Source organism: Piliocolobus tephrosceles, chromosome 7 (genome assembly GCF_002776525.5).
Source record: "Piliocolobus tephrosceles isolate RC106 chromosome 7, ASM277652v3, whole genome shotgun sequence".
NCBI classification, from domain to species: Eukaryota; Metazoa; Chordata; class Mammalia; order Primates; family Cercopithecidae; genus Piliocolobus; species Piliocolobus tephrosceles.
Window position 1 is genome coordinate 41,154,525 of NC_045440.1, and position 13,261 is coordinate 41,167,785.

At 45.8% G+C, this 13,261-nt stretch overlaps 1 protein-coding gene across 5 annotated transcripts in view; it reads right to left on the reverse strand.

Moving 5' to 3' along the window:
* Positions 1–3,407: 3,407 nt before the first annotated feature.
* Positions 3,408–13,261, reverse strand: part of CHRNA6 (cholinergic receptor nicotinic alpha 6 subunit) — a 30,071-nt gene continuing 20,217 nt past the window's right edge. For 4 of the 5 annotated variants that reach the window (XM_023214441.1, XM_023214440.1, XM_023214442.1 and 1 more), the window contains 4 exons: positions 9,544–9,588; positions 7,721–7,830; positions 6,639–7,617; positions 3,408–4,088 (listed from right to left, as the gene is read on the reverse strand). In XM_023214441.1, coding sequence (XP_023070209.1) covers positions 3,957–4,088; positions 6,639–7,617; positions 7,721–7,830; positions 9,544–9,588 — 1,266 coding nt within the window. In that variant the 3' untranslated portion in view covers positions 3,408–3,956. Of the gene's footprint in view, positions 4,089–6,638; positions 7,618–7,720; positions 7,831–9,543; positions 9,589–11,249; positions 11,266–13,261 lie in introns of those variants that run through there. The other variant, XM_023214444.1, reaches the window with a different exon arrangement.

A 13,261-nucleotide genomic window follows, 5' to 3' on the forward strand; every position in this document is an offset into this window, starting at 1 on the left:
AAAGATTGAATAAGATCTAGTATTTGCTAACACAACAGGGTGACTAGTAACATATGATTTAATTGTACATTCAAAAATAACTAAAAGAGTATAATTAGATTGTAACACAAATGACAAATGCTTGAGGTAACGGACACCCCATTTATAATAATCACCACTGTGATTATTACACATTGCACACCTATATAAAAATATCTCACATAACCCGTAAATATATACAAGTACTATGTACCCACAAAAATTAAAAATTAAAAAATAGAATAACTATCTGATCCAGCAATTTCACTTCTGAGTATATACCTAAAATAACTGAAAGCAGCAACTCAGAATTATTTGTAAGCCCAAGTTCATGGCAGCAGGCAAAAGCAACCCAAGTGTCCACTGACAGGTGAATGGATACATAAAGTTCGGTAAATACACTCGACACAATATTATTCAGCCTTGAAAAGGAAAGAAATGTTGACACATACTACGATATAGATGCACCTTGAAGCTGTTTACACTATGTGAAATAAGCCAGTCACAAAAGGACAAACACAATATGATTCCACTTACATGAGGTACCCAGAGTGGTCAAATTCATAGAGACTGAAAGTTGAATGGGGGTTGCCTGTGAGGTAGGAGAGAAGGAGCAGTAATTGCTTACTGGGTACAGGGTTTCAGTTTTGCAGGACAAAGAGTTATGGAGATGGATGGTGCTGAAGGTTGTACAACAACATGAAGGCCTTATGGGCTGGGTGTGGTGGCTCACGCCTGTAACCCCAGCACTTTGGGAGGCCGAGGTGGGCGGATCACGAGGTCAGGAGATCAAGACCATTCTGGCCAATATGATGAAACCCCGTCTCTACTAAAACACAAACAATTAGCCGGGCGTGGTGGTGCGTGCCTGTAGTCCCAGCTACTTGGGAGGCTGAGGCAGGGGAATCACTTGAACCCTGGAAGCAGAGGCTGCAGTGAGCGGAGATTGTGCCACTGCACTCCAGCCTGGTGACAGAGCAATACTCCATCTCAAAAAAAAAAAAAAAAAAAGAAGGCATTTAATACCATTGAACTGGATCCTTAAAAATGGCTAAGATAGGAAATTTTACATTATATGATTTTACCACAGTTAAAAAATGTAAATGAAATTAAATATTGATTGGGCTTAGTAATAAAAAATAAAGTATTGGGTAACAACCTATCCTCTATAAAGACAGGAAGATAAAAGGTAGGTACTACAGTCACCAATATTACAGGGAATAAAAATGCTCTAAAATAGAGTCATTCAGGCTGGGTGCGGTGGCTCATGCCTGTAATCCCAGCACTTCGAGAGGTTGAGGCGGGTGGATCACTTGAGGTTAGGAGTTCGAGACCAGCCTGGCCAACATGGCAAAACTCCATCTCTACTAAAAGTACAAAAATTAGCCAGGCATGGTGCAGGCCCCTGTAATCCCAGCTACTCAGGAGGCTGAGGCAGGAAAATCGCTTGAACCCGGGAGGCGGAGGTTGCAGTGAGCTGGCATCGTGCCACTGCACTCCAGCCTGGATGACAGAGTGAGAGTCTATCTCAAAAAAATAAAGAAAGAATAAAAAATAAAATAGAGTCATTCAAATTCAAGACCTCTGCCTAATGTCCTACAGAGAACCTCAAGCTCCAGCAGAAAAAAGACAAAGAAGAATTCACATGGTAGTCATAAAAATTACGATGTACCAACACAATGTTAATTATGCCATCATAAAAATTATACTTCAAGACTCTGTAAAGGAGAATGTTAATGATATTATGTTTTAAGGAAACAGCATTGCAAGGTAAAATTGAAGTGTTTGCACACAGACAAAGACTAGAAGGGAAAAGGCACAAATGAAATTACTTCCTTTGCGAGATTTGATTTATTGTTTTCTGCCTTAAAATACATGTTTAAAAGTGTTATAGTATTTATACAATAAGAAGATAATCAGAGTATGATAAAACAGAATTCCCAAGCTTCTCCCTCTCAGAAAAGTAATTGCTCCAAAAGCTCCAAGATTATAATTCCTTATAGAAGAAATATGCATGTGGCATTGGACCCAACTGAAAACTAAAAACGTAAATGAAAATTTTAAAAAAGAAATAACTTAGGCCAGGTGCTGCGGCTCACGCTTGTAATCCCAGCATTTTGGGAGGCCGAGGCAGGCAGATCACCTGAGATCAGGAGTTTGAGACCAGCCTGATCAACATGGAGAAACCCCATCTCTATTAAAAATACAAAATTAGCTGGGCATGATGGCACATGCCTGTAATCCCAGTTACTCAGGCGGCTGAGGCAGGAGAATCGCTTGAACCCACGAGGTGGAGGTTGCAGTGAGCCCAGATTGCGCCATTGCACTCCAGCCTGGGCAACAAGAGTGAAACTTTGTCTCAAAAAAAAAAAAAAAGAAAAGAAAAGAAATAACTTTATTTTCAGTATCAGTACAATGAAGAAATGAAAACTGCTGATGAAAAAAGACTAGACGTCTGGGCGTGGTGGCTCATGCCTGTAAATCCTGGCACTTTGGGAGGCTGAGGCGGGTGGATCACTTGAGGTCATGAGTTCGAGACCAGCCTGGCCAACATGGTGAAATCCCATCTCTACTAAAAATACAAAAATTAGCCGGGTGTGGTGGCACACACCTGTAGTCCTAGCTACTCGGGAGGCTGAGGCAGGAGAATCACTTGAACCGGGGAAATCAGATGTTGCAGTGAGCTGAGATTGAGCCATCACACTCCAGCCTGGGTGTCGCAGCAAGACAGTGTCTCCAAAAAAAAAAAAAAAAAAATTAAAAAGACTAGAAAGACAACTTTTTCCAACCCACAACAAAGCAAAGTGGTTGCTTTAGGCTTGCCTGGCCATGTCACGTCATGTTCTCCTATTCTGGTTGCTCTAGTGACATTCCCCTGATGACATCTGGCCTGCAGTCTTCATAGCTACTACTTTTCCTAAGAAGCTACAAGCACTTGTAGGTTGTGGGAAGGAACCCATTGCTGTCACCCTTGCAATGCCTAGCACAGTGCTGGGTTTCCACTCAAGCTTCTTGCCAGATGAATGCTAATCAAATACAGCCTGTTGAGAAAGACTCTATCTGGAAGCTTTTATTTATTGATTTATTTTTGAGACAGAGTCTCACTCTGTCACTCAGGCTGGAGTGCAGTGGTGTGATCATGGCTCACTGTAGCCTCAACCTCCCAAGCTCAAGCAATCCTCCCCACATCAGCCTCCCAAGTAGCTAGGACCACAGGTGCAAAACACCACAGTGGCTATTGTTTTTAATTTTGTAACACGGGGTCTCCCTATGTTGCCCAGGCTGGTCTCGAATTCCTGGGCTCCAGCAATTCTCCTTCCTCAGCCTCCAAAAAGTGCTGGGATTACAGGCGTGAGCCACCACACCTGGCCAAACTGTTTTTTTTAAAAAAAACAAACAATCTGTATCAAATAATGCTGAGGGGGGTGAGCTACATCACAGAGACATGCACAAGAAATCAAGGATGCAATAGTTCACAAGTATTGTAAATAGTTCACAAATGTTGCAAGGTCCAGTTCCCGGAGTTCACCTGTCACATGTCATAATACTGAGAAACAGCAACCGCTGGAGGTAAAGCAGAATTTCTTAGTGTGGCTTGATGTAAATTACATAGTTAGGCTGTATTGTAAGTCATTCGTGTCCTTGGAAGCCAAACACACAGACATGAGAAAACTGACCTGATACTGTAGCCGTGGGTGCTGCCCAATCTGGGCACTAACATCGTACTAACGTCGTAACACTTCTCACTTCTCCCCCTGTGCTACACTGGAGGATATTCCGCCTCCTGAGGTGCAAGAAAGTCCTCTTTTTCCATCTAGCCATCAGCTTTAGCAGATGGGGGACTTGGGGGGGAAGCCTTTGTGTTCCTTTCCTTGTGGCAGGGAATGCAGAACAAATATGGTGTCTGTAAATTTCTGAACATAAAGGTAAAATACATTTTAAGATTTTCCTGTGTTCCCAAGTAGTGGCTGTAGAAATAGCCCTGCAGTTCCAAACACACAGACAATTATAAATACCCAAAGAAATACTCTGTCCACCACCATGGCCACGTATTTCCAGTCATCTTCTACCTGAAATGCAAACAAAAATTAAGAGCTGTTTTAAAAAACCAAAATCATAAGAAACATGCGTCTTTTCATCAATAAGCTGCCTCTTTTTCAAAGAAGGTTTCTCCGGCACATTTTAAAGCAAATATTAGCCAGGCAGGCAGATCACCTGAGGTCAGGAGTTCGACACCAGCCTGGCCAACATGGTGAAACCCCATCTCTACTAAAAATACAAAAATTAGCCAGGCGTGGTGGCATGTGCCTGTAGTCCCAGCTACTCAGGGGTCTGAGGCAAGAGAATCGCTTGAACCCAGGAGGTGGAGGTTGCAGCAAGCTAAGATCACACCATTGTACTCCAGCCTGGGTGACAGAGTAAGACTCCATTTCGAAAAATAAATAAATAAAAATAAAAATAAAGCAAATATTGGTATTTGGTGAATCCACGTCTCCTGTATAGGACACATAAGAAATTTTGTTTCGTCTACAGAGGGCGAGTGCACAGCCTCCGTGAGAGCCTCAGACAGCAGAGTCTGCGGCAAAGCCCTGACTCCGCGGGTCCCCAGGGACTTTCCCAACTGCAAGAGACACTACTGAGAAGCAGCTGCTCAGAGAGCTGGACTCATGCTTTGCAACGCCGGGTAGTCTGGCTTCATGGTAAGTCTGAGGAATGAGTTTGAGGCAGCGGGTACCGCTGGGGGTGCAGGACATGGGGTATGATTGAGAACCACTTTATCAGGAATAGGCAGCCCTCCAGACCTCAAAGGGATGCTGGCCATGGAGAGCTGGTTGTGTTTCTCCCAGTTCCTGACCCTCCAGCCTTCTGCCACTGTCTCTGTACTTGTGTCTTGAGAGCCCTAACTGGTAGTGATTAAGTCAACAGCAGCTGTTTCTTAGATTAAAAAAAAAAAAATGTTAGGGACAGGATTTTGCTGTGTTGCCCAGGCTGAAGTGCAGTGGTGCAATTGTGGCTCACTGAAACCTGGAACTCCTGGGCTCAAGCAATCCTCCAGCCTTAGCCTCCCAAGTAGCTGGGACAAAAGACTTGGCAAATTTTTTAAAAATTGTTTTTTAGAAACGGGGTCTCAATATGTTGCCCAGGCTAGTCTCAAACTCCTGGCCTTACTTAAACAATTCTCCAGCCTCGGCCTCCAAAAGTGCTGCAATTACAGCCATGCGCAACCATGCCCCTCTAATTTTTGTATTTTTTGTAGAGAGAGGGTCTTCTTTTAAATTGTATGAAGGTGAATTTTTCTGGGCTCTCTTGTCCCGTGACACATCGCATGACAGCCATTCACAGCATCCTCCTTCTACACTAACAGGGCGGACTTTCGGTCTCACAGTATCCTTTCACTAGAAGTGATGGCTGCCAGCAGCTGCAGTCTGAAGTCAAACCCAGACACCTGGCCCAAGTTTCAGATGCCCTCCACTAGTCACCCACATGGTGTGGGAAATTGGCATGATTCTCCTGAGCTCTGTCTTTGGAGGCTGAGGGAGGCGCATGCTGCTATAGTTAGACTCTGGGCAGCAGGAAGGAGCAGAGTACGTGAATGCTAAAAATATCCCTGGGGCTCATTTCACCAGCACCTAAATCCCTCTCAAGTAGGACAAGTGGAGCCAGAGCTGCCGGAGCGAACGCACTCCTTCCCTCTCCCACATCTCCCAGCACCCCCAGGCTGCACGCTACTCTGAACTCATTTCTCCTTCTCTCTGGGGCAGCTTTTCTCTTTCTACCTTTTTATTTGCCGCTGTTTCTTGTGCAGGGGCTTTTTTTTTTTTTTTTTTTTTTTTTCTGAGACAGGACCCTGATCGGTCGTCTATCTCCCAGGCTGCAGCCTCAAACTCCTGGGCTCAAGCAATCCTCCCACCTCAGCCTCTTGAGTGGCTGGGACTACAGGTATGCACCAACACGCCTGCTAATTTTTTTTCTTTTTTGGTAGTTCAGGGTCTCGCTATGTTGCTCAGGCTGAGGTTATTGGTTTCATTAACTGAGGTTGCCCTGAGTTTGTTTGTTTATTTTTATTTTTGAGATGGAGTCTCGCTCTGTCATCCAGGCTGGAGTGCAGGAGTGTGATCTCGGCTCACTGTAACCTCCACCTCCTGGGTTCAAGAGATTCTCCTGCCTCAACCTCCCAAGTAGCTGGGATTACAGGCCTGTGCCACCATGCCTGGTTAATTTTTATATTTTTAGCAGAGATGGGGTTTCCCCATGTTAGTCATGCTGGTCTCAAACTCCTGACCTCAGGCGATCTGCCCACCTTGGCCTCCCAAAGTGCTAGGATTACAGGGGTGAGCCACGTGCCTGGTCCTGAATGTTTATTTTAAGCAAATTTTACTTGAGTTCACATTTCTGGAGGTGGAGATTTGCTCTAGGGCTGTTGCACCTGACCCCACTCCACTGGCAGGTGTGACCCTGTCAGTCCACCCATAACCACACAATAACAGAGCCAGGTCTCAGAGCAAGGCTGCAGGACCCTCTCAGGGACAACACTCACAATGAAGGTCTGACTGTGCCTCCAGAGTGCCCATAGGCTGCGAAGGGTGCAAGCAGGCTGGGTGGAGGGAACACACATTTACCTCCTTGGTTTCACTGTGGCTCTTCATGTTTTCTGCTATGAACTGAACACTGTTAATCACATCTCCAACTTCAGGCGAGTGCTCCGAATTTTCCACCATCCACTGTAACGGCTGATGACTTAATCTTCTCTTGCTGTTGGCAAGTTCATTTGATTTGTGATAGTGGAAGCATTCTTTAAGATGTCTGGGTTCCCCAAGGCTTGCAAACTTGCCTTTGGCAGGCCTCCTGGCAAGGCCTCTGGGCACTGTATCAGAGCCTGTGCCCCTTGTCTTGTCCAGAGGCCACCTCATCAGCAGGACTTGGGGCAGCAGCTTCAGGAAAACTGTCTTCACCCACCTGGGCATGGTGTGCGTGGTTGGGGTGCGGTAGTGTATGTTCAACACAAACACAGTCACCACGATGGACAGTGTGACAAAGATCATGGTAAACAGCAGGTACTCACCCACCAGTGGGACCACCAGAGATGTGGACGGGATGGTCTCTGTGATGACCAGCAAAAACACAGTCAGAGAAAGCAGGACTGAAATACAAAGCGTCACTTTTTCACCACAGTCCGAAGGAAGGTAAAAGACCAACACGGTTAGAAATGAAATAAAGAGACAGGGGATGATCAGATTAATTGTGTAAAACATTGGCAATCTTCTAATGTAGAAAGAATAGGTTATATCTGTGTATATCTCTTCACAACAGTTGTATTTGATATCATGTTTGTAGCCAGAGGCATCAATAATTTCCCATTCACTGTTTTCCCAAAAATCATTCATATCCACTTTTGATCCAATGATTAGAAGATCAATTTCAGCTTTGTCATACGTCCAGGAACCAAATTTTAGGGAACAGTTTTGATGATCAAAAGGGAAAAAGGTGATATCCATAGGGCAGGAACTCTTGAAAATAGCTGGTGGAGTCCAGGTTATCATGCCATTGTATTTAAGAAGAGCTTTTGTCTTGCCTTCAACTTGGAAGTCACCAACAGCACTGCAAAGCAAGTCAGACACCATTAGTAACACTCCCTTTGCTATAGGCCAGAATACACCAACAGCAGCTTTGGAAAGAGGCTACAGTGGTCAGAGACCCATACTTGTTATAGAGAACAATGTCGGGCTTCCAAATCTTATCCGCGGGAACGCGAAGAGTCTCAATGCCATCATATTCCACTGGATCCCAGCGCAATTTATAATCATTCCAGATCTAAAATAAATAGAAATCGGCTTTTAAAATTTATTAATAACTTTCTGGCCAGGCACGGTGGCTTATGCCTGTAATCCCAGCACTTCGGGAGGCCAAGGCGGGCAGATCACTTGAGGTCAGGAGTTCAAGACCTGGCCAACACAGTGAAACCCCGTCTCTACTAAAAATACAAAAATTAGCTGGGTGCGGTGGCACGTAGTCCCAACTAGTGGGGAGGCTGAGGCAGGAGAATCACTTAAACCTGGGGGGCAGAGTTTGCAGTGAGATGAGATCATGTTACCGTGCTACAGCCCGGGTGACAGTGAGACTATCTGGAAAAAAAATTTTTTTCTTAATCTTTCTTCCAATGTTAACTTTATGATGGTTCAACAGTTGTTTTTGAAAAAATAATACATTCGGCTGGGCATGGTGGCTCACACCTGTAATCCCAGCACTTTGGGAGGCCGAGGTGGGCAGATCACGAGGTCAGGAGATCGAGACCATCCTGGCTAACACAGGGAAACCCCGTCTTTACTAAAAATACAAAAAAAAAAAAAAAAAAAAAAGCAGCCGGGCATGGTGGCAGTCGCCTGTAGTCCTAGCTACTCGGGAGGCTGAGGCAGGAGAATGGTGTGAACCCGGGAGTCGGAGCTTGCAGTGAGCTGAGATCGCACCACTGCACTCCAGCCCGGGCGACAGAACAAGACTCCGTCTGAAAAAAAAAGTAAAAAGAATACATTCTTATTTGAAGAATGCCTTGGTTTCTATCAAAATCTGGACAATTTTATCCATGGGGGAACAGAGAGCTAAATAGTTAAGCTGATTTAGGCAAATATTTCGTTAGATAATTATGTATTGACTATTAGTTAGCTGGTCAAAGTTTTAGGCTTAACTTCCATATTCCATGAGGTACGACACTCACACTGGAGTGGCAACCCATTTCTAATATCAAAAAGTTCAAGGGTACGATGATAAGTTTTGGATTTTTTTTTTTAACAAAATCTATATAAACGATTAAGACTTCCTTTCTGTTTTTTTATTTTTTTTCAAGACAGAGTCTTGTTCTGTTGCCCGTGCTGGAACGTAGTGGCGCAATCTCAGCTCACTGCAACTTCCGCCTCTTGGTTCAAGCAATTCTCCTGCTTCAGTCTCCCGAGTAACTGGGATTTTGGGCGCCCACCACCACGCTGGGCTAATTTTGTATTTTTATTAGAGACAAGGGTTCACCATGTTGGCCAGGCTAGTCTCGAACTCCTGACCTCAGGTGATCCTCCTGCCTCGGGCTCTCACAGTGCTGGGATTACAGGCGTGAGCCACTGCACCCCTCCAAGACTTTCCTAAGGAAGAAGGGGTACGACTGATAAAACCAGCTGCTGGGAATCTCATGTACATGCTCCCAAGCTCAGCTACTGACTTCTCCAAGCCTGGTCAAGCAGGGATCAAAGAGCAGGCAAGCATCAGACCCAGGAGCTCAAGTTACAGAAAAGTGGAAGATCTGAGAGCAGCAACCAGGAAGGATGGAAATCTCTGTGTCAGAAGGATCTCTGTCACTAGGTGTCTGCACCTGTGAAGCATGCATCAAGTCAGCTATTACCAGAGCTGCACTTTAGGCTTTGGAGATGACCTAGAGGATAATATTTTATATTCTATAACCAGTTGGAGATGGAACAAGGTAGTGCTTATGGGTTTTATCCATTCGACATCATTAAGCCAACAGATGATATAGGCACATACGTGACGCAGCCACAAATTGGTTTCCATGATCTGGTTTACTTCATCCTGCGAAGAAGAAATAATATTTTTAGCCTCAAATGTGCTTGCCATAGAGGTGAGTCTCAGAGCAAAAATTACAACTAAAAAGAACCAAATCTGACATATTCACGCCAGTGAAAGACTTAAAGGCAATGTGTGAAAGCATTCAGCATGCAAGCAGAAATGCAGCATTTTCACATCTGGCTCCAGCCCTGTGGATTTTGAGAGGAAATGTGGCTTTAAACTCTTTCATAGCTGATATAAGTCACACCTCTTCTGTGAAGTGCTTCTGATCTCTGCAGCCCATCAAGTTTTCTAGTTCCATGAAAGGAAGGAAAGAAAAGAAGAGCGACAGCAGGAAGGAGGGAGGGAGATGCTGCAGATAGCGGTGGGGATTCCAACCCTGCAGTGTTTTTGCCTGTTTCCTAAATGCCTCCCATCCCCGACTGTGCCTCAGGGCTCTCCAGGCTCTGAGTCCTGAGACCCCTGCCCTGGGATTCTACCTTAAAATGTCAGCCTCAGCCGGCCAGGCACAGTGGCTCACACCTGCAATCCCAGCATTCTGGGAGGCCGAGGCGGGTGCATCACCTGAGGTCAGGAGTTCGAGACCACCCTGGCCAACATGGTGAAACCCCGTCTTTACTAAAAAATGCAAAAAATTAGCCGAGTGTGGTGGCAGGTGCCTGTAATCCCAGCTACTTGGGAGGCTGAGGCAGGAGAAGTGCTTGAACCCTGGAGGTGGAGGTTGCAGTGAGCCGAGATCGCACCATTGCACTCCAGCCCATGCGACCGAGCAAGACTCCATCTCAAAAGAAAAAAAAAAAAAAAAAAAGCCTCGGCCACCATGGAGTTTCCAGCTGGCAGTTGCTACTCACTCCCAGCCAAGCCACCACTTCGATCGTTCACTACACAAATATTTATTGAGTAACCACTATGTGCTCTATAAATATTGGGAATACAGCAGTAAGAGGATGGGAAAATGTCCTGCCTTCACGTGTCGTAGCTGTTAGATGGGGAGACATAAAATTACTAACAGATCTATGCTATAACATAAGAGAGCATTAAGTCCTATGAGGACAAATAAAGGAGAAGGGAATGGTCCATGTGTGGACACAAACACACACACATATGCACACACACTCATGCACACTCATACACGCACACACTCATGCACACTCACGCTCATGCACACACATTCACATGTGCACACACACGCATGGTATTTTCTCATGCGCACACACATGCACACTCTCACACACACTCATGAACACACGCACTCACGCACACTTTCATATACCCACTAATGAATTCTCATACACATTTGTACTCTTACACATATACTCTCACACTTACACACTCATACATGCACACACAACTAGTGCACACTCACTCATGCACACACACTCATGCACATGGACACACTCATACACTCAGGCACAGTCACACACTCATACACATACTTTCACACTCACATTGGTGTACATGCACACACACATGCACACACACGCTCATGCACACACGTGCACATAATCTCAAACACACATATCTATTTTAGATGGGATGGGCAAAGAAGGCTTCCTTGAGGAGGTAATGTTTAAGCAGATACTTAAATGACGAGAAGACAGGGCTGCGTGGAGAAAGAGCATTTCAGGTGACATTCCAAATGTAACGAGTTCCTAAGCTACCACCTCTCAGTGGCAGAACTACCAAAGACACATCTGGCATCTTGAGCAGCTTTACAGCCCAGCAGCCTGGTGGCTGTGGTACGTCCCCAGTGGCCAGCAGTAGATTCACAAGTCTTCCTCAGTCAACCTTGCTTCCCAAGATACCCAAAGTAAATGAGCTCAGTGGTGGTGGCTGAGGGAGCCGTGGCCAGGCTCAGACACCAGCTTGCCCTGGGCCACGTGGCCTCCCTGCAGTTCTCTTCTCCCCCACTCCATCCCCACTGCTGCCCCTCCTGGAAAACTCTAAACAGAAACCCTGCCAGGCTTCTGCTTTCAAATGGGCCTGTGACAAGACAGGGTAAGCCCCGGGGTTTGAAAGATCAGCAAAGGAGTTGCAGTCATGGGTTCCTGTGAGTTCCAGGAAGCAAAGAAATTATCTGTACTTATCTATTGGTCAACCAATTCATGGCTTTACAATTACACAAGCCTGCGGTCAGTGCCTTCTGGTGATGAGCGTCCCCTTGCAATCTGCAGAGTCCAGCAGGGGCCGTGTCAATAAATCCACTCAGTGTTGGTCAGGAATGGACTAGCCCTGCAGTCTCGGTTCCAGGAAGGCCTCGGGGGTGAGGGTATAAGCCCTAACTGCCCTCCAAAGCCTGCTTTGTCTCTGAATGAGCACACTGTGCTCACAATGAGAAAGCTGAGATCATTTGGCAACAGCCAACTCCACAGCCTCACTTCCACAGACTCAGAGAAGCTCCAGGTGGTATGGACATGGCCCATGGGGGTGTGGACACCTTCAGAGATGTCAGCTGACCCTATGGAGCAGGACCTGTCTGGCAAGTCGTACTCTCTCCATCCAATTCCAGATCCCACCAATGGGCATGGCACTGCCATCACATGTCCCTGCTGGAGAAATCCGAAGACCCGCAGCATCAACTCCATTCCTGGCGCCATCACCCCGTACCTCCTTCTTGGAAAAATCAATTCATTGACACGGCAGCTGCATCAAAGGAGGCTTTGAGTTATGATTTCAAATGAACTCATTTCTGGAGCAGCAGCAGACTCGGAGACTCAGATCAGAAAGGCCAAGTGGACTGCGTTACACCAAAGCTTTATCTTTGTCATTTCAGACATGCCAGGCCAGCACAAACACTGGATCCCTCCGAGGGGCACTTGGTCTTGCTCCTACACTGAAAGAAACCAGAACACTTTCTGGCCAAGGTCATTTTGCATGACACAAACACTCTTCCAGGTAGAGCCCTGGTGCTCCAGAGCCAAGCTGGGGATCAGAGAGAGGGCCCCGAGGCCTTCCAGAAGGAAGGGGCAACAAAGTTTCCTGGCTGTGCCACTTCTCTCCACCACCCCAAGTTCACCTGACAACACAGAGCTATTGCACTCCTGGGCATTTATCCCAGAGACATGGAGGTTTATATTTAAACCAAAACCTGTACACAAATGTTCACAGCACCTTTATTTGAAATATACCAACAACTGGAATCAGCTCAAATGTTCTTTAACAAGTTAATGGTTAAATAAAACACCATAGTCCAAGTGTGGTGGCTCACACCTGTAATCTCCACTTTGGGAGGCCATGGTGGGCAGATCACTTGAGGTCAGGAGTTCAGGACCAGCCTGGCCAACATGGTGAAACCCCATCTCTACTAAATACACAAAAATTAGCCGGGCGTAGTGGTGCATGCCCGCAATCCCAGCTACTTGGGAGTCTGAGGCAGGAGAATCACTTGAGTCCGGGAGGCGTAGGTTGCAGTGAGCCGAGATCACGCCACTGCACTCCAGCCTGGGTGACAGAGTGAGACTGTCTCAAAAACAAACAAAACAAAACAAAACAAGCAAACAAACAAAAAAAGCACCCTGGAGTACTACTCAGCAACAAGAAGGAATGAACTACTGGTACACTCAGCGACTCGGAGGAATCTCTAAAGATGATGCTGAGGGAAAAACCCAGTCCCACAAGTTTACCTACTCTATGATTCCAGTTACGTATGACATTGTTGAAATGAGATTTCAGAATG